Source organism: Neodiprion virginianus, chromosome 1 (genome assembly GCF_021901495.1).
Source record: "Neodiprion virginianus isolate iyNeoVirg1 chromosome 1, iyNeoVirg1.1, whole genome shotgun sequence".
NCBI classification, from domain to species: Eukaryota; Metazoa; Arthropoda; class Insecta; order Hymenoptera; family Diprionidae; genus Neodiprion; species Neodiprion virginianus.
In genome coordinates, this window is record NC_060877.1 from 31,300,628 (window position 1) to 31,318,118 (window position 17,491).

At 36.8% G+C, this 17,491-nt stretch overlaps 4 protein-coding genes across 8 annotated transcripts; 3 read left to right on the forward strand and 1 right to left on the reverse strand.

Moving 5' to 3' along the window:
• Positions 1-125: 125 nt before the first annotated feature.
• Positions 126-1,906, forward strand: LOC124297830 (vesicle transport protein USE1). Of its 2 annotated transcripts, XM_046749162.1 has the most exons (5): positions 128-687; positions 766-815; positions 965-1,203; positions 1,315-1,641; positions 1,722-1,906. In XM_046749162.1, exons 1-5 carry the CDS (start codon positions 586-588, stop codon positions 1,757-1,759), a joined length of 756 nt encoding a protein of 251 aa, XP_046605118.1. In that variant the 5' UTR covers positions 128-585; the 3' UTR covers positions 1,760-1,906. The 2 variants fall into 2 exon arrangements, with proteins under 2 accessions (XP_046605110.1, XP_046605118.1); XM_046749154.1 differs by having other exon boundaries at positions 126-687; positions 1,315-1,906.
• A 27-nt stretch (positions 1,907-1,933) lies between these two features.
• LOC124297848 (osteoclast-stimulating factor 1-like) lies at positions 1,934-3,461 on the forward strand. Its single transcript, XM_046749192.1, has 5 exons — positions 1,934-2,119; positions 2,434-2,480; positions 2,556-2,673; positions 2,758-2,969; positions 3,042-3,461. The coding sequence occupies exons 1-5, from the start codon at positions 2,056-2,058 to the stop codon at positions 3,270-3,272; spliced, it is 672 nt and encodes a 223-aa protein (XP_046605148.1). The 5' UTR covers positions 1,934-2,055; the 3' UTR covers positions 3,273-3,461.
• Positions 3,462-3,599: 138 nt separating this feature from the next.
• On the reverse strand, positions 3,600-8,042 carry LOC124297776 (gamma-tubulin complex component 4). Of its 2 annotated transcripts, none has more exons than XM_046749090.1 (9): positions 7,237-8,011; positions 7,020-7,161; positions 6,613-6,806; positions 6,357-6,451; positions 5,959-6,275; positions 5,305-5,778; positions 5,041-5,218; positions 4,654-4,876; positions 3,600-4,443 (listed from the first exon to the last, which is right to left on the reverse strand). In XM_046749090.1, exons 1-9 carry the CDS (start codon positions 7,303-7,305, stop codon positions 4,195-4,197), a joined length of 1,941 nt encoding a protein of 646 aa, XP_046605046.1. In that variant the 5' UTR covers positions 7,306-8,011; the 3' UTR covers positions 3,600-4,194. The 2 variants fall into 2 exon arrangements, with proteins under 2 accessions (XP_046605046.1, XP_046605051.1); XM_046749095.1 differs by having other exon boundaries at positions 4,363-4,582; positions 4,637-4,876; positions 7,237-8,042.
• A 366-nt stretch (positions 8,043-8,408) lies between these two features.
• Positions 8,409-13,420, forward strand: LOC124297766 (E3 SUMO-protein ligase PIAS1-like). 3 transcript variants are annotated; one of them, XM_046749082.1, is made up of 9 exons: positions 8,409-8,881; positions 9,611-9,777; positions 10,014-10,112; positions 10,222-10,387; positions 10,461-10,754; positions 10,941-11,042; positions 11,150-11,390; positions 11,601-12,014; positions 12,378-13,420. In XM_046749082.1, exons 1-9 carry the CDS (start codon positions 8,858-8,860, stop codon positions 12,596-12,598), a joined length of 1,728 nt encoding a protein of 575 aa, XP_046605038.1. In that variant the 5' UTR covers positions 8,409-8,857; the 3' UTR covers positions 12,599-13,420. The 3 variants fall into 3 exon arrangements, with proteins under 3 accessions (XP_046605038.1, XP_046605034.1, XP_046605042.1); XM_046749078.1 differs by lacking the exon at positions 8,409-8,881 and adding an exon at positions 8,916-9,209; XM_046749086.1 differs by lacking the exon at positions 8,409-8,881 and adding an exon at positions 9,110-9,239.
• Positions 13,421-17,491: the final 4,071 nt, after the last annotated feature.

The window sequence follows — 17,491 nt, forward strand, 5'->3', positions numbered from 1 at the left end:
ACAGTGGATATTAACTGATATAAAGTAATATATTACTCAAAACAGGATGAGACTATTTATCGATCCGCTTTTCTAAAGCTCTTAGGTATTGGTCGACCGGTGCCACGTGACCACACGACGCGCCACGGTTTCTTTTGCCGAATGAATCACTTCCGAATCACCAATGAACGACATCAGAATACGCTTTTCAAATACGTTATTATATCAAAATCTATAGTACAAAATTCAAATTAGAAACTGGTACAGGGCGCACGCCTCACTACAAAGGCGTAATCAGAAACAGTACGAATTCCTTACGCAAAACGCTTATGCGACAAATTCGAACGGACTGACTTGTCACCCAATGCGGGTTATGTCAATACGATTGTTTATCACATTTTTAATGTAATGACAATAGTAATGAAACTCTATTCGATATTATTTTACATACGCTGGGACACGCGAACTGAAAACAACGTGCGAAATACCAATTTGAAACTATTTCTCGCACATACACATATTTAAGTACTATAACCCCAGAAATTTCCCGGACAACATTCTATCCGAATAAACGAAAAAGATCTCTAGTTGGTTAAAAGTAGTAAAATGATTCCCATGTCCAGGTTAGAAATAAATGTTAGAAGACTTTTAACACGTTGTGAATTTATGGCTAAAGATGATCAGCAAACCGACTGGAGACTTGAAAAGGTATCTGGAACAGGTGTCTACCTATTTTTCGCCATTTTTCAACGTTCTGTTTAATTAACACAGGTTTGTTTGTTTCAGTTCATACTGGCACTCGATGATTTAGTAAATGAACTGCAAACAATGCCAAAGTAATTATCCAACTTACTATCAACAAAATTAGAAACTGAATAACTCAGTAAATGAAAGTGCTTACATAAATGTTTCAAAAAGCAATTATTACATATAATGAAAATATGATGCAATGGTGTTTTAAAGCATACCATTATTACCTTTACAGCAAGCCATCTAAAGACACTATTACTGAATATAATAGGCGAGTTGAATTTTTAAAAGGTGTTGTTGGTACTGCAAAATTATCAAACCCCGTGGAAAGGGTAGCCGCAGTTCAAATGTTGTCCAAGACTCCGGTATCTAGTATAGATACAGTGCGGCCCAATATTGCAACACAAATACATCAAAAAACAACTGCTAAATATACCAAGCAACTACGAGATGAGTTGTTTAATAATGATAAAGGTACGAAACTACCTTTTTCCACTCATTCTGTCAAATGGAAACAATTTGACGAATGTGTATATCTGCTTCTAAGGACATAATCATTCTCATGTTGGTCCTTCATTTTTCTAGGATTGTCTGATGATGGTCTGAGGCAAAGGTTCTCCAACACCAATGCTCACGATGAGAACTTAGATGCAATTTTAAAGTACAACCGCAACATACAAGAGAAAATAGCTGAGAATATGCTTTCAATGATTGGTAACATGAAAGAGCATGCTCTCACTGCCAGGACTGTAATCAAAAACGATATCGCCTCTTTAGACAAATCGGAGAAATTGACAGACATCAACACAGATAAGTTGAAAAAGGAATCTGTTAAATTAGAAGAACATACAAAATCGAATTGGAGGTGCTGGGTATGGGTGATGGTTGCGTTTGTACTTGTCGTATTTTTCAGTAAGTACACGATAATGGTCCGTGCTTCTGATAAATATGTAGTACTTCTGTTTCTGATACCTACTTATTGTTGTTTCCAGATATGGTGCTTTTTATGAAAATTTCAAAGAAGAAATAATACACATTCTGAACGTTATTTATTCCCAATATTATCGGGTCGTTAATGGTCCGTGAGAACTCGCAGTGATACTCTGCTTGTATTCAGAGATGTTGAATTTCTTGCGTACCTATATTTATATTTGTAAATAAATAAAAAATATTAATGGATTTATTAAAATGGGTTTGTGCTTTGTCTTCTCTGGAGTCAACTATGTTTGGTGGATTGAGTTGGGTGTGGTAGTTGTCTGACCGCGAACCCCGCGAAACCTGATTAAAAATATTGTTATAATTATTACGATTGATGAGTGTAAAACAATGGCCACCAAAGTGAGTTCGCCTGTTAAACCACCTTTTCCACCTAAACCTGCTCCAAAACCGGGTAAATTACATTTCAATTACGTAACTACGTACGCAAATAGAAGTAAACTAGTCGCTTTTCCAAAATATAGCAAGAATAGTTTAAAAATCGCGTCTTTTCGCTGTTTCTAACCTTAAAATCGCATGGGACATTACTGTCATCCGGTTGATGTGTCATATACATAATCCTTTGAGTCTAAAAATTTTCAAAAATTTGAGTACACAACCCGAATAATAATTACTAACTAAATAATATAAGAGTTTTGATATTTTTATTTTCTTTGTAGATATTCATGGTCATTTATTTGTTACAATTAATCTCTTCCCTCTTTTAAGGCAAGGTGAAAGTCGTCAGAGCACTGTACAAATATACTGCGCTACGTGTAAGTAGTAATAACCTAAATTTGTTACTATTTTTTTTACTTTTACAACTTGGTAAGTTTTTCCTTACTTTGCAGCCAGATGAGCTGTCATTTGAAGAAGATGAGGTACTCTATGTCTACGACCAAGACACGGATCCAAATTGGTGGAAGGCCAAGTGTAATAATCGCGAAGGGCTAATACCAGCCAATTATGGTTTGTATAGTGTTTTGATTATGTTGAACAATATAAGACTTTGTCATTGTATGATATATTAAATTTGTATTTAATTACTCCCAGTTGAAGAACAAACACAAGAAGTCGAGTTACCACTCCATGAAGCTGCAAGACGTGGCAATATATCATTCTTAAGAGAATGCTTGAAAGGTGGAGTCTCAGGTACTGGCTTAGACTCTGCCGGAAATGTTCCATTATATTGGGCCTCTAGAGCAGGCCATATCGATTGTGTTAAAGAGCTCTTGAGTCTGCCTAATCCTGCAGTCGATGCACAGGTATAAGACTTAGAATAATGAAAATATGTATCAAAAGATTATAGAAATAAATAGTGAATTGGTCTATTCCAGAATAAAATGGGAGATACACCATTACATGCAGCAGCAAACCATGGACATTTAGAAGTTGTAGAGATGTTGCTGGAAGCTGGAGCTGATGCTAGTCTTAAGAACAGTGATAATTTAATACCAGAAGAACTGGCTAGCAACGCAGCAGTTATAAATACTATACAAATGAGTTACAGGGAATATTCTGCTAATCACTGTTACGATGATAATGACTACGAAGATGAGAGTGATTAATGAAGAAAGGAGCACTCATAAAGGAGTGCTAATAAGTAACCTTTCCTGATGTACGTTAATTCTCTTATAAGCTGTCTCTTCATTGAACATATTACAGGAAAAAAAAAAAAGGAATTCTGTGTTCATTGTAAGACAAAAGTGATACAATGTAAGTTTAACTGTGAAAAGTTCAGCCTGCATAATAACACACATACCATTCCGAATGTGAGCTCGAAAATACTATTATTATTGTAGCTTCAAGTACGTATTTTACATCGAGGATCTCAACAGAGTACTTCTACCAGGGTATTAATGAATTCTTTAGTATAGTGTATTTTGAAATTTTACAATGTTAAAATTAGAAATGAGTCATTACGTTGAAAATTTTATCAAGAAATAACGTTTTTATTAAATTATAGTTTAGATATAATACATCTGTTTTCGAGTTTCATCCGTAAGCTGTGAAAGTATTGCCGATATGTATTTAATTTTGGAGAGTTTAATAAATACTGATATAATAGGTAAATTCATTCTCATAACTAACAATGAAGTAAATAAGTGATTAGGAAAAGACTGGGTATTATTCAAGATATATTCAACAATATGTTAGAGAATCAAGCATTGCTTACCCACTAATAATACCGTAATCGTACTTACTCTAATTAATGTCATGCCATTTGCTTAAAAAACAAAATAAGATTCACTTCATGTTTCTGTACCATGCAAAATAATTTACAATACAACTTGCAGCTGAGTTCAGTAATTTCACACTTGAGTAACTCGACGTACTCGAAATTATTACTATGCATACTTTGCTATTAGTAAATACCTGTGCAGAGCAAATCGTGGTAACTCAAAACAATTAACCAACTTGCCTTGTGTATTATATAAAAAAATTTTGGTCATCATTTCTGTTCAATATGAACAAGTTTGCTGAAACTATTCAAGATTTTCCACTGAACCATCTATTGAAATCAAGTCGCAGTAATAGCTGTGCCAAATGTGTCCCTGCTGGTTGCGCCCGTACTTTGTTCAAAGTTTTTGTTAGCCAATCCATAAGACTATTTAAAGTGTCGGCTAATGCTTTGAGTTCTTCTTTTTCAGTCACTAGTAAATTACCCAATTCCCACATGGGTGCTTGCAGTATGAAATCGTCGCACAGCCGTAACAATATTTTTATCAACTTGTTGACCTAAAAAATTTAAATATTTGTACAAGAGTATAAATATATCTGATCCTAGTTTAACTAATGCTGATTAGTTGCAAACATATGTGCTACATTGAAATGTACTGTGATATTTAAACTATGTAACTCAAAAAGAAGTGAATAATTTCTGACTTTAAGTAGAAAAATGTAGAATTAAAAACATAAAGTCGTAAAGCATTTTGGAAAGAAACTTACTGGGTTGACTTTATCACTGGAACCTTGGAACAGAAAAGTTTGTGACATAATGTTGGCTAGAAATACAGAATGTCCTTTTTGAATCTCCTCAAAGTTGCGCGTATTTTTCATAGTATTTTCCATAATTGTGTACTGACTTTCTAGTACATCTACTTGTAAATAATACTGTAAGTTGTTGATAACAAACATCAAGTTGTTTCTCAACTGCATCACTCCAATATCACTGTTTGGAAATACATTAAAAGTTAGTTACGTATTTACAAGAGATTCGAAATTCCTACTTTTGAAGTAATGCTAATATGTGTTTAATTTTTTCGCGACATGAAGTAAATACTGGTGTGGTCGGTCAATTCATTCTCACTACTAACAATAAATAAATGAACTTACACATTTTTCGTTCGCATATGTTCGGACCATAGATTTTGTAAATTAATTTGTGTTTTTTTTACTCTCAACAAAAATCGAAATAATGTATTGTAATCGCACAACGCCATTGGACTGAACAACAAATGTAATGGCCAGACTACTTTGTACTGAAGCTGAATCAGTCCCCATCCTCTTGTGTCTGCAATTAAAAATTTCATGGTCAATTCATGCAAAATGTTGACATTAGTCATGATTCAGCAATATTAATGGGAATGGTTTATTTACCAATGGGGTCTTCGCGTTCTCTTCTTGAAAATTCACCATCTTCTGGATCTTCACCAACTTCATTTTCAATCTCTGGGACAGGAACAAGAAAGTCAAAACTTTCCGTTGTGCTCTCATCATGTAGGAGCATTTTCCGTGCAGCTATTTGGAATGATAAATTTATATCCCTGGTGGTATGACTAGTCGGTTTTTTATTTAATATGTGACCTGCTAATCTAATAAATTCGAGGAACAATTCACCACGACCGAGTAAAAAAAAGTCTTTTATCAGTTTAATTTGATGCATAAGCTGTGCTTCTTCAACCGCAACTCTCCATAAGTGTTCAGTGACACACTGTTTGAGTTCATCAACAGTTCTTTCAAATTCAATTATATCAAAAGTTCTTTTATTTTTCAAATTTTGTAACTCGTGAAAATGCTCGTACTCTTTTGCACCCCATATTGAGTTTTCAGCCTTTGTGAATATACTCAGATCTGGAAATTAAAGTGTTAATTCGTTTTAGAAAAAATTTCTCTATTTCATCTATTTCGAAAATTTAGAAAACTCCAAATATTTTTAATAGAATTGTATGTAAAAACAAATCAGTTTAATACACATCTGTTGCAGTAGGTGATAGGTTTAGTGATTCAAGCACAATAACACTAAAAGTATACCTTTCTTTTGTCTGGGATCATTTCCAAACATGATAATAGTTTGACCAATGGTCAATATTTTAAGCGCTAATGATGGCCTTATATAAGATGGCAGTACATGGATTTTTATTTCGTAATCCCACATGTCTGCACATAAATTTTTTGATGATTTTTCATCTGCTATACCAGAACTGTCTTTACTCTTAGCTAGAACCAAACTATCCTGTGGTTCAGATGCTCTTTGAATAAAAAATTCGTTATGAACATCTTCCAGAATTCCGTATAAGAGCCAACTGGATAGTTGTTTATAAAACACGACATGACAGCAATACATCATCCTGAAAGTATATCAAATTGATCGATAATATGAGTGTCATTTTTAATTCTATAAAAATAGAAGAATCTTTGAGCTCACATACTTTTCTAAAGCCTGCCGCACTTCAGGTACCCCAGTGTGCATGTGTTGATGCAAGTATTGTAACACTTTACAGCCATGAACTTTTTGGGTTCGAATCTAAAACAGTACATGTATCACACATAATGTTTCTTTACTTTGATCTTTCATCTATATTCCTGATTGATAACAAGTGATTTTAAAGTATATAATTCCGACCAATTTTTGTTTTAACTAAAACAAAACGCAAACATGAGTCAACAATTCAAAGATATGTGTACCTCACTTATTATGGAATTCAGAACTGAGAATAAACAGAGATATTTTTGTATTCGTGATAGTATGAAGGTCAATGGCGTGTACGCATCATTCAGCACGATTTTTTCCAATTCGATAACGTCTTCGCGAAACGGCTGTATTGCTTGTTCCATACCGTCACATAAGGCCTGCAGATAAAGGCCCCATTTCAAATTTCCTGTGTAAGCAAAATAGCATCATGTCAATCGCATTGCAATCAGACAGTTATAAAGCATTAACCTTGATATAGTCTGAGATGTTTTAAATTTGTCAATTGTGGGTTGGTGAAAATTCTTGAAGAAATGTTGATAGTGTGTAATTCAGATATTTTGCATGAACAAATCTTGTTAGTTTACTTTTAATGTGAATGTTATTTGGTAATATATTGTACCAGTTGCGTCATTCGGAGCACCAATAACAGACGTATGGGCATTTATAAAATTTCTCACTGCATTACATTCCTCCGCAATGCCTAGAATTTTTTTAATCAAAGCTTGCTCTCCAGGGTGTAGAAGCTTTTCGGTTTCTAAAAACTGTAAACATAGTTTGTCAGATTTTGGAGGTTATATCTTGACAACTGTCAACTCCATAAACGATGCAGTTCTTACATCAGTGTCTATAATTTGTACGACATTAGTCGTGCAACCCCAAAGAGACAATAAAACTTCGTGCAGCATTTCCTTCGCTTCAAAAACACATTTAACAATAAGATCCGTCTACCCAGTCCACGTTGTTTGGAGCTGTTCGAGCATTGAAGTCTGATTAAATTTGATTTGAGAACACGTCTGAATCATTGGTGTAAACGCATCCACTTCCGAGTTCAAGTGCATCGTCAATTGCACGACCGTGTTTGCATGCGTGTATCGCCATTTAAGGGAAGAAACTTCTCGAGAAATTAGTTAAAATCAGCGGGAGGTAGATATTTATTGAATTTTTTGATTTTCTCTCAAATTTCTCATTAACCTTTGGTGTATCTGTGGAAATCAAAGCACACTTGTTTGCTACAGTTTGCAATGCAAACCGCAATTCGAAAATTGCTATGCCATAGGCAATTCCAATTAATCTGCCAATGCAAAAACAATATTTGTAAACGTTATAACAACTTCTCGGTAACAATTTGTGAAACGATGGACACTGTTGGAGACCGCCAGCTAGCCCTGCGTTATTTTTGATAGTAATTTGCCAGCTCTACTGGGCAGGTTTGGGTGTAATTCTACTACCCTGCACTTAACAACTGACTCGTCTCATCCCAATCCGCGGGATCCTAATGCAAGATCAAGTCGGCGTAGCAGAATATTGTAACGTTCCCCCTCGCCCTTCAGCCGTCCATAAGGCTAACAGTTTTAAATATCTTTAGTCAAAAATTGAAGGAACGAAATTGAATGTTCCAAAATACCAGGAATCTTCAAGTTTGTAAAACTTCCGGTTTAGTCGTAGGCATGTCGTAGGTAAGATTTTAATGTTCTTGACTATTACATGATTGTTCCGTTCTAACTAGTTATAGCAACGTTCAGAATGCGCGTGAATTATTGCCCTACAATAAGAATAATCCTCTACCGTTGACAGATATTCTACAGTTATCAAATTGATTTTTTTGTGTGCATATATAATATAATATACATATTTATATCAGAGAGAAACCTTTTATATAATATTTTACAGCCGTTCTCATAGCCCTGTTGCATGAAAATTACACAGATGGCGCACGTGGACATTGGCTAGCGGTCTATGGCTACCCATATAGAAGGGTGTGTTCCGAAATGAGCTGCGACCGTTGATAATTCACTAACTAGAAACAGAACTGGTGGTCAAACTTGAAATACAACAAAGATAAAAGATTGCTGACATTACTGTCAACTAATTTTGGAGCATAGCCTTGGAAAAAGATAAATTTTCGGAGTAAACGCAGCCAGTACGCAGTCTATTCCGAACAATTTCAAATAATTGTTTAAATTTCACTTCTAAGTCTTAACTTGAAGGAAACTTGAATAATTCCATGAACCCAGACGTATTCTGATCGTCAAAGGCTAGTAAAGGCTTTTGAAAAATAAAATAACAATTAAGATAAGGAGTGATCAGTCTTCTGTGACGCTGGACATAAAAGTGCTCAGCATATTACAGCGAAAATAAAAATTTCGGCCTACAACGCGGGAAACGATCGGGAATTTTCTTCAAGTGGTGGGAAGCACAGCAGACAAGACGGCTTCGCAAAAAAAATCGTCGAGGAAGATGGCGGATACGGAAGAACTGAAGGTAGGACGAGAATAAAATAGATCTTATTATCTTGACTTAAACGAGCCACATGTTAAATGCCTTCCAGAAACTTGAGTCATTGATTTTTCCGTGTCTTATTTTTCACCAATTATCGAACATTCACATATCCAAACTATTCCAATGTCTTGCCAACGCCAGCAAGGCTGCGTTTGATCATACTAAGCGACATTTATTTTCACACGCGGCTTTTCGCTTTTCTTCACATTCGTCCAATTTCCAACTTCCATATTTTCGTAAACGTATCTTCATTCAATTCGGAAACTTCTCGTGTATCTCAAGCATAACACAGGAATGCGGATACGAGACGGCAAGTAGGAGCAACTGATAACTACAATGGGTAACCTCTATCTCTAGTTTATGCATCACGCTATTCAAATAATCAACATATTTTACTCTACAAAATTTTTTGGAATTGCCTCCCCATCTATCTACTTTGGGCACAAGAGTTTACTTTTGTGCACTTCGTATATGGCAGGTTGGGAAAAATTGTCATATTTGATTTTATATTTTTCCGACTAGTACTATAGAGTGTAATAACATTTGAGAATATAGCTAGACAGAAACGGTACGATTTTCTAGCAGGAAGAATTTGTCGTTATTGCCTAATGTTGTTATCATTAAAGACATTTTCTCATTCTGTGAAGTCTCAGTTTGTCTATAATTATCTTGGGCCATTACGGCTATAAAAATGTCAATTGTCTATTTCAGAGTATGGTATTAAGTTTTCGAGTATCTGAACTTCAGATGCTTTTGGGTTTTGCTGGGCGAAACAAATCAGGTCGAAAAAACGAACTTCAAACACGAGCTTTGGAACTATTACGCCTTCGATCCCATCCTGTGCAGCTAAAAATTCGCGACCTTTATAGAACCATACAGTAAGCCAATATTTATACCAATTTTCATTCCCTTTGGCTAGTTATCTGTCAGAAAAATAATACTTAAGGATTACATCAAACGTGTAACAGCTGTCACAGTTCATAATTAAACAGCCATGTTCTAATAAAATGAATGGAACCAGTTTGAAACGGTGATACTTTGCTGATTTATTAATAACTACACGTAATTCTTTCTGTCACTCATATTGTCAGTACAATAAAAATCTGTGTCACAGGCAAGATCAACTTGCCGCACATCAGCTGTATGGTCAAGGTGGCGACAACGGTGAGCCTCAAATCGATCAAAACATGCATTCCCGTAACTATTATACAAGGTAAGTCAGAGTTACATTAACTATGTCACTTCTAAGATATCCATTGACTCTGTAAGGAATAGGAACATGTTTATTTGTTTGTTCCTGAATCTTAATCCAATTGTTTTAGGCAAGGCCATGCTCAGGCAATGAGTCAACAACAGCAGGCCCAATCATCTATTTCAAGTGGGAAGGATTTGCCCCCGGCGCATCAGGCATCGATGCCTCAATCCCAAGTGGCACCGAGAACATCATCTGTTTACCAACCAACTGGATACACCAGTGTTACACCGCAGGTAAATTTGGTTTTCATTTGAAGATGATTGAAGTACTTATTTTGTAAAGTGCTAAACTATCTGTTAATTTCAGCAACGCTCGTCTAGTGCTGTTTATAATCCTTATCCCTATCCAACAAAAGTACTACCGCCTCCCCTGCAATTACAACAACCAAACCAGTATCCAGTTCACCCTGATGTCAGGCTTAAAAAGCTACCATTCTTTGACCTGCTTGGAGAGCTGTTGAAGCCTTCGAGTCTTATGCCACAAGGATCTATGAGAGTTCAAGAAGGCACTTTCACATTTCACTTAACGCCACAACAGTCTACAGACATTGCTAGCTCACGAGACTGCCGTGCTGGGAGTAAAATGGACTATACTGTACAGGTGATGTGCTCTAATATTTTACGGTCAATAGCTAGAAGGCAATAGCATTTTTTCGAACATCACGGTTATTGCTATTGTTTATCTTTTGTATATATTTAGAAACATGTTTGAAGTATAATTTTTTGTGTGTAACAAAAATCTTCCTGAGGTTTTACAATCTAAATGTTTGTTGTACTCATTTTACAGGTTCAGATGCGATTTTGCTTGCAAGAAACTTCTTGCGAACAGGAGGACTACTTTCCACCTAGTATCATAGTTAAAGTCAATGGAAAACTATGCCCATTACCGGTATTATATATATATTCAAGTTTTTTAAAGTCACCCGATTCTTATTTATCTTTATAGTTGATGTATCACAATTATACCATCCAAAACATTTTTTATTATAACTTCAGAATCCCATACCAACTAACAAGCCTGGTGTCGAACCTAAGCGACCACCTAGACCAGTGAATATAAGTCCATTAGTGAAATTATCACCAACAGTAGGAAATCAAATACATGTCTCATGGTCTGCAGATTATGGTAGACGATATGCTATTGCTGTTTATCTTGTTAGAAAGTTGACAAGCTCAGAATTGTTGGCTAGATTGAAAAGCAGAGGTGTCAGACATTCCGACTATACTCGCGGACTAAGTAAGTTGAATTTAATCAAGTACTTCTACTCTGATAGTTTCGATACCTTTAATCTATTTAACACTCATTACTGTGATTCAGCATTTTGTTTCAAAGTGTTGAAATTTAATCAATGATAACGCCTTCAAATTTTATCAGCTGAATTTCCTGAGACTCAGGCTGCTTTTTTGACTGAATCATGATTCTGTTCTTTTTTTTTTTTGCTCTCAGTAAAAGAAAAACTGAATGAAGATGCAGATAGTGAAATAGCGACAACTTCATTGAGAGTTTCACTGGCTTGCCCATTGGGAAAAATGAGGATGAGTACTCCTTGCAGAGCTTCGACTTGTTTGCATCTACAATGTTTTGACGCTTCTTTATTTCTGCAAATGAATGAACGAAAGCCCACATGGAATTGTCCTGTTTGTGACAAACCTGCACTTTATGACAACTTGGTTATTGATGGTTATTTCCAAGAAGTATTGAATTCAAATAAGTTACTGCCTGATGGAAATGAGATACAGTTATTACAAGATGGCTCCTGGGAAAATTTGGTTATGAAAAAAGATAAAGACAAAGACAAAGATAAAAATCAAGTTAATGCTGAGGTTAAATCATTACAGAAAGTGGAAACGCTAGATCTTGGTAAGTTGGTAAATCCCTCCATTATTTTCGTAGAAGTTTTAGGAATTTCACTTTGAAAATTGAAAAAAAAATTTTATTATTGAAAGTAATGCTGATTAATTTTGAGCAAAGTTACGCCCAGGTAGAGTCGATTCTGACCCCCCTTATTTTAACGGGACAAAAATCAGGTTGCCAGCACTAGCGTCTACTCTACGGCTATTAAAAAAATACACATATCTGCTCCATGCACTACTACGTTTGGCTACAAGCTACCGGAGTTAACCTTATTGCTGACCTGTTTAAATGAGAGGCGATTGGAATCGAATTTACTTGTAAAGGTGTACCTTAATCTTCTGATGTTCGTACAACACGTTTTATTTTCAGATGAGTCCACCAACCCATCACCACTGTCGCCAAATGAGAAGAAACGTGCTGTTGTCATCGATCTAATATCAGACAGTGATGATGATTCAAACCCATCACAAAGTTCGAATAAAAAACCTAATACTGGGACGTTGTCGCCACAAAAAACCCAGTCCGGTGCTCATAGTGCAATAAGTAGTACTAGAGAGTCTCCAGAATTAATGATAATTGATTTGGAGTAAGAAGTGTTCCTGTATATTGATGACTAACTGTTTGAGGCTGTGAAAACCCGGAATAGAATCCAGGTTTAGTATCGAACATAATGAATAAAAAACAGTACAAAGATAATGCACTCACTGTCAGTCTAAGCACTGTGTGAACGGCGCTGTATGGCGGTAGAAATTGGATGTCATGACATGTAACACGGATTCGTATCTCATGTATTTATTTACTGATTATTTAGGATTTGAATATCGTCAACAACTCCTAATCAGCTGGATAGTATTTAAAGGTACACACGGTAGACATATAACTGTATAAAAACTCATCAACCTTTTTTTTTCGTTGTAACGAAACAGCTTACCAGATTTAAGGACATCTATTCATGTTTTAAAATATTGTGGAGAGAACATCCATAACATGTAGCGAGAACATAATATGTGAAAAATAATTGTCGCTTTGTTGAGGACAATTCCAAATTCTGCAGATAATTGAATCATTTTCATGATATTTTATTCTTTTTACAATTTTAGTTTCCCCACCAAGTTTGGTGCTTTGCTTTGAATTGTATTCTTTTGATTGAAATTTTACGATTTGAATATCATAATCGAAGATGCGGTACACGTATACAACGTACAGTTATTGATATTCTTTTTCTTTCGTTTACTTTTACTCTAAACTAGCTATCAAAAATATGTTTAATGCTAAGAAATAGCTTGTACGTAACTTGCGATAAAATGAAATAGGCACTGAGTACAGTCGTGTAACGTTACCATATTATGTACTTGATTATTTCGTATTTTTGTATAAGAAATGACATAAAATAAAAAAAAACTTCCTACTCGGTTACGTGTCTTCTGCATATTTTTAAATGTGCATGCGAATATCTAACACCAAATTTGATACCTTGCCTCACTTCCATGTGACTGTACGTAATTTTCCTTGTTGCTAGCAAAACTGAATATTGCGAAAGAGTATTGCACTCTATACTTAACCCTAACATTTCGCGTGTTGCTGATTACGTGATAAGCTGCCGAATGCATGAAAAGACGCGATTGCGTCGTTGTCACTAACACAAAATCAAAGCTGTGCAATGATTTCATGCATGGAATTGAAAATGTTCGCTTTATTTGCTCGTCTTCCTTTACTTGGCATAATATATTGAGAAAATTAATCGATACTTTGATTTGTATCAGCAATACTATTTATGTTCAGCTTGTAACTGATGGAAGAAAACGTTTTGTTTCCCGTAATCTGCGTACGATAATCGAGTGATAAAAAAAAAGTTTCATTCAAAGCTTAAACCAATGTTCATTTAGAGCAATGATGCGTTCAAATTGGATGTTCAGGTACCGCGATGCGTGTCCGAGAAAAGGAAGTAAGTAGAATGTATAGTATAATGGGTTGTAGGCTGCTGATAAACGGGCAGTCAGCAGAATACAACTGTGTAATATCTTGGCTCTGTATTTGTCGGTAACTGTCGAGTAAAATTCGAAACAAAGCTGGTAGATGGGAAGATAAACTCTCTACTTTCAGGATAGTCGTAAAATCCGGGTATTCCTTAGCAAGACCGGCGTTAGGTGGATTTTACCGTTTTGCCGGAAATAGTTAATTCAATAGAGAGGCTTGCTGCTCGTCGAATATAGCGTTGAAAAAACGAATGGAGTCACACCAAACTCGCTTTGGGTAATTCAATTTGAATACCTGACGGGGTACAGAGGCGTATGGACGTCAAACAAGGAGCGTCCGTGACAGCGGGTATACGGGGCTAATGAATTTGGCTGAATAGGTTTCAACTAAAGTCCACCTCACAAAATATGAATACTCATCGTCAATAACGTGGCCTTTCGGCTCCACGAAACACGAGTAGCTTTTTTCACTCATTTTGTAGTGCGCTGCTGCATTATTGCCTGATGGCACGAAACATCAAGCAACTAACGAATTAATCGCTTTACCCTAGCAGATTGAGTTTCGTTGTTTACGTTCAATTCCATCCGAACGTGATTTTATTTTGATTTTTTGCTTTATAACTATAGAGCAACGAGTTATTTAATGAGAATTAATTAAGAAGCGAAACATTGCAGAGGTGGAAGGGCTTTTTGACTCTTGAGGACGACGTCGATCGATATCGGGAAAACAGCTTTACCGTCAGATCACTTCACGCATACCTAATACAAAATCGTCTGTCGTATGTTTTTCTTTTAGCCGCCATCTTGTAGCCAAGATGATACGTTCAATTTATTCTACGAACGTGTAGGTATAGGTATCAGTATTTACGTATACGGCGATCAAGTAACTCGGAAGATGTGCTGAAGGGAAAATCAACGATACACGAATCGACCAATATAGCAAGAAACACCGGTGCTTACGGTAACGCAAGATAATTATATGATTGCAATCTAACTGTAACAAAAGGTTGAGGCTGCAGTTAGTACGCACATACTAACTGCATATCAACGAATGTGAATCCGTACTGCGACATACATTACAGAAATGTCTGGCTCGCACAGCTGAAACATTGCGCTTGACAAACAGCTATAATTTCAATTGTCGCAACAAGGCCGCAGAAATCGGTGTTCAAATATCCGGGACAATACCTTCTGTAATCCTTATTATTCGAAGGGATTCTTGTCGTCAGTTTTGGAGTCCTAAGTCGTACGATCTACGGGTTATTCGGTTTTGCCAAGGGTAGCTAAGAAGGGTCTTGGAACGATGCGGGGGATTCTTGATGGGGCTACAAGGAGAGGGCCGGGTAAGGCAGGGGAATTTACGATTTATATACCGATGGAATTGCTCAACCAGCCCGGAGTTTGTCCACTTTATTAGGCGGCAGTGCTAATAACAATTGACGCGTAAGCCTAACCTGCGGTATAATGTTTCCTTTAGCGTATAACTGACGCGTATTGTTTACGACAAGTCTTGCTTTTTATTTATTTCTCTCTTTAACAGAAACACTTGTACATTGAAAACGGAATTTTCGAAATTAGTTTCATTTAACTTTCATTCAATTAACTGTAACGATTTTTTGTATCAGGCAAATCATTATCTTTTCAATCCCTTACAATTATTGGAGCACCCTATTCCTAATGAAGTAGAATGGTAAAATACAAATCCGTCGATTGACAATGTTTAGATTAGCTTGAAATACATGAAAAAACAAATGAGAGATCCGTGCTAAAAATGGGTGGAATTGGTAAAGATTGAGATCAGTAGAATTCACTTAGTTTTTCATCAACGGCTGCGATTGGCAAAAATATCGGTATGAAATATGAGATATGAGTGTCTTTTATTGATTTGTAGAATCTTCCAGTTGGCAGGGTATGCAAAAGTTCACAAGTCTTCACGGGCACATTATGTACTCTTTACATACGGAGGGAGAATGGATTACCGGAAGCGATGAATGTTTAAGAATTTGCAAACGAGAGAAGAGGCAAAGTCAATAACGCGGAATGAGATTCGAATTGGCTCAAGCCGGCGCTCGTTTATATCCCTCGCTAGTGGCTACAATCTACAACCCTGAGCCCACAATAATACCCGGACCGTATTACTTCCATCTCTCTTTCGCAGCTCCGGCATCTCGCTCTCTCTCACACCAAGGACTGGTTGCTCGGGCGGGTTATGCTATATTCTGTGGCTTGTAGCCTCATATCGTATTATTGTCATGTTTCACCAACACGAAGGGGAGGCCGTGTCCCATTTGTTTTATACCTTCCTCTACGGCTACGCGGCATTTCCTCACCCTCGAATATACGCGTACTATGTACGTACGTCGTACACCACACACCACCGGTGTGTGTACGAAACGAAGGTATAAAAAGGATCGAAATTCCATTGGATAAACGATCATGCCTTCGTTCGTCGTCACCGACGCGAAACCCTACAATATCAGCTCATCTCGATTTCTCTTTTCTTTCCTGATCTATCTATACTGCACTCAACCATCGCGTTATACCTACCTACCGTCTTCTTGAGTCTCGTCCGAAATTCGATAACTTCAACGAACCGGCTTCATTCGAATCTCGAGAACGCCTTGCATCAGGGATTGGTACCCGCCCTCTCTTCGTTCGTGTACGTATCTGCATTGTCTTCGTGTTACACGTGCGAACGTATTTACTAGAGGCCGCATTGAGTTGAACGGATTTCTCACAATTGTGTATAATGCAAGCTGCAACGGTGCCGTTCGTACTTCGTAAGACCATAATCGCGAGTCGTTGTTTCGTAGTCGAGGAGTCAGTAATTAAATTAGGATTATTAATATTTCTTCGTCGACGGTGAGTGCGGTAACATTGGTAAACTGAGATTAACGGAAGTTTTTCACCACCACCATTCCAAAGTTCTTTTTTTTTTTCTTTTGCGGTGAAGCGATCCCATGAACAAAATAACGCGCGGGCATATTCATCGCTCGTTTTTACCGGCGTGGAACGTCTCGATTTCACACTCTTAGAGGTTCGAATCATCCGAGAAGCTCTTTTACACTTCCAGAGACACGTTAAATACCATTTTACTACGATGTAAAAGAGATCCGTTTGGTGTTTGACGCCTCTCGCGAGAGGCATTAGGCTGAAGATGAGGCTTGATTTTGATCTAACGAAAAAAAGGGGATAACAAAGAAAAACTTGGCTCGTTTCTCAATTTGATATTACCATCGTGCGCTCAAACACGAAATCTTTCGATTATACGCGAGATATATCGAGGCCCGGATCCTGGACTGGGTTTGCGTGCAGTAAATCAGGAATATTTATCTTCTAATTCGGTGGAAAGCATGCCGGGGTGAATTTGTCTCCTGCGTCGGGGGAGACCGAGAAGCCCGCAGAGCTGCTCGAGGGGTGGCAAACTTATTTCCATTAGCCGGCAGGGCGCGAGTATTCCAAAGCGTTCGTACCCTCACCCTTGCCCATCTGCGATTATTCCTCGTT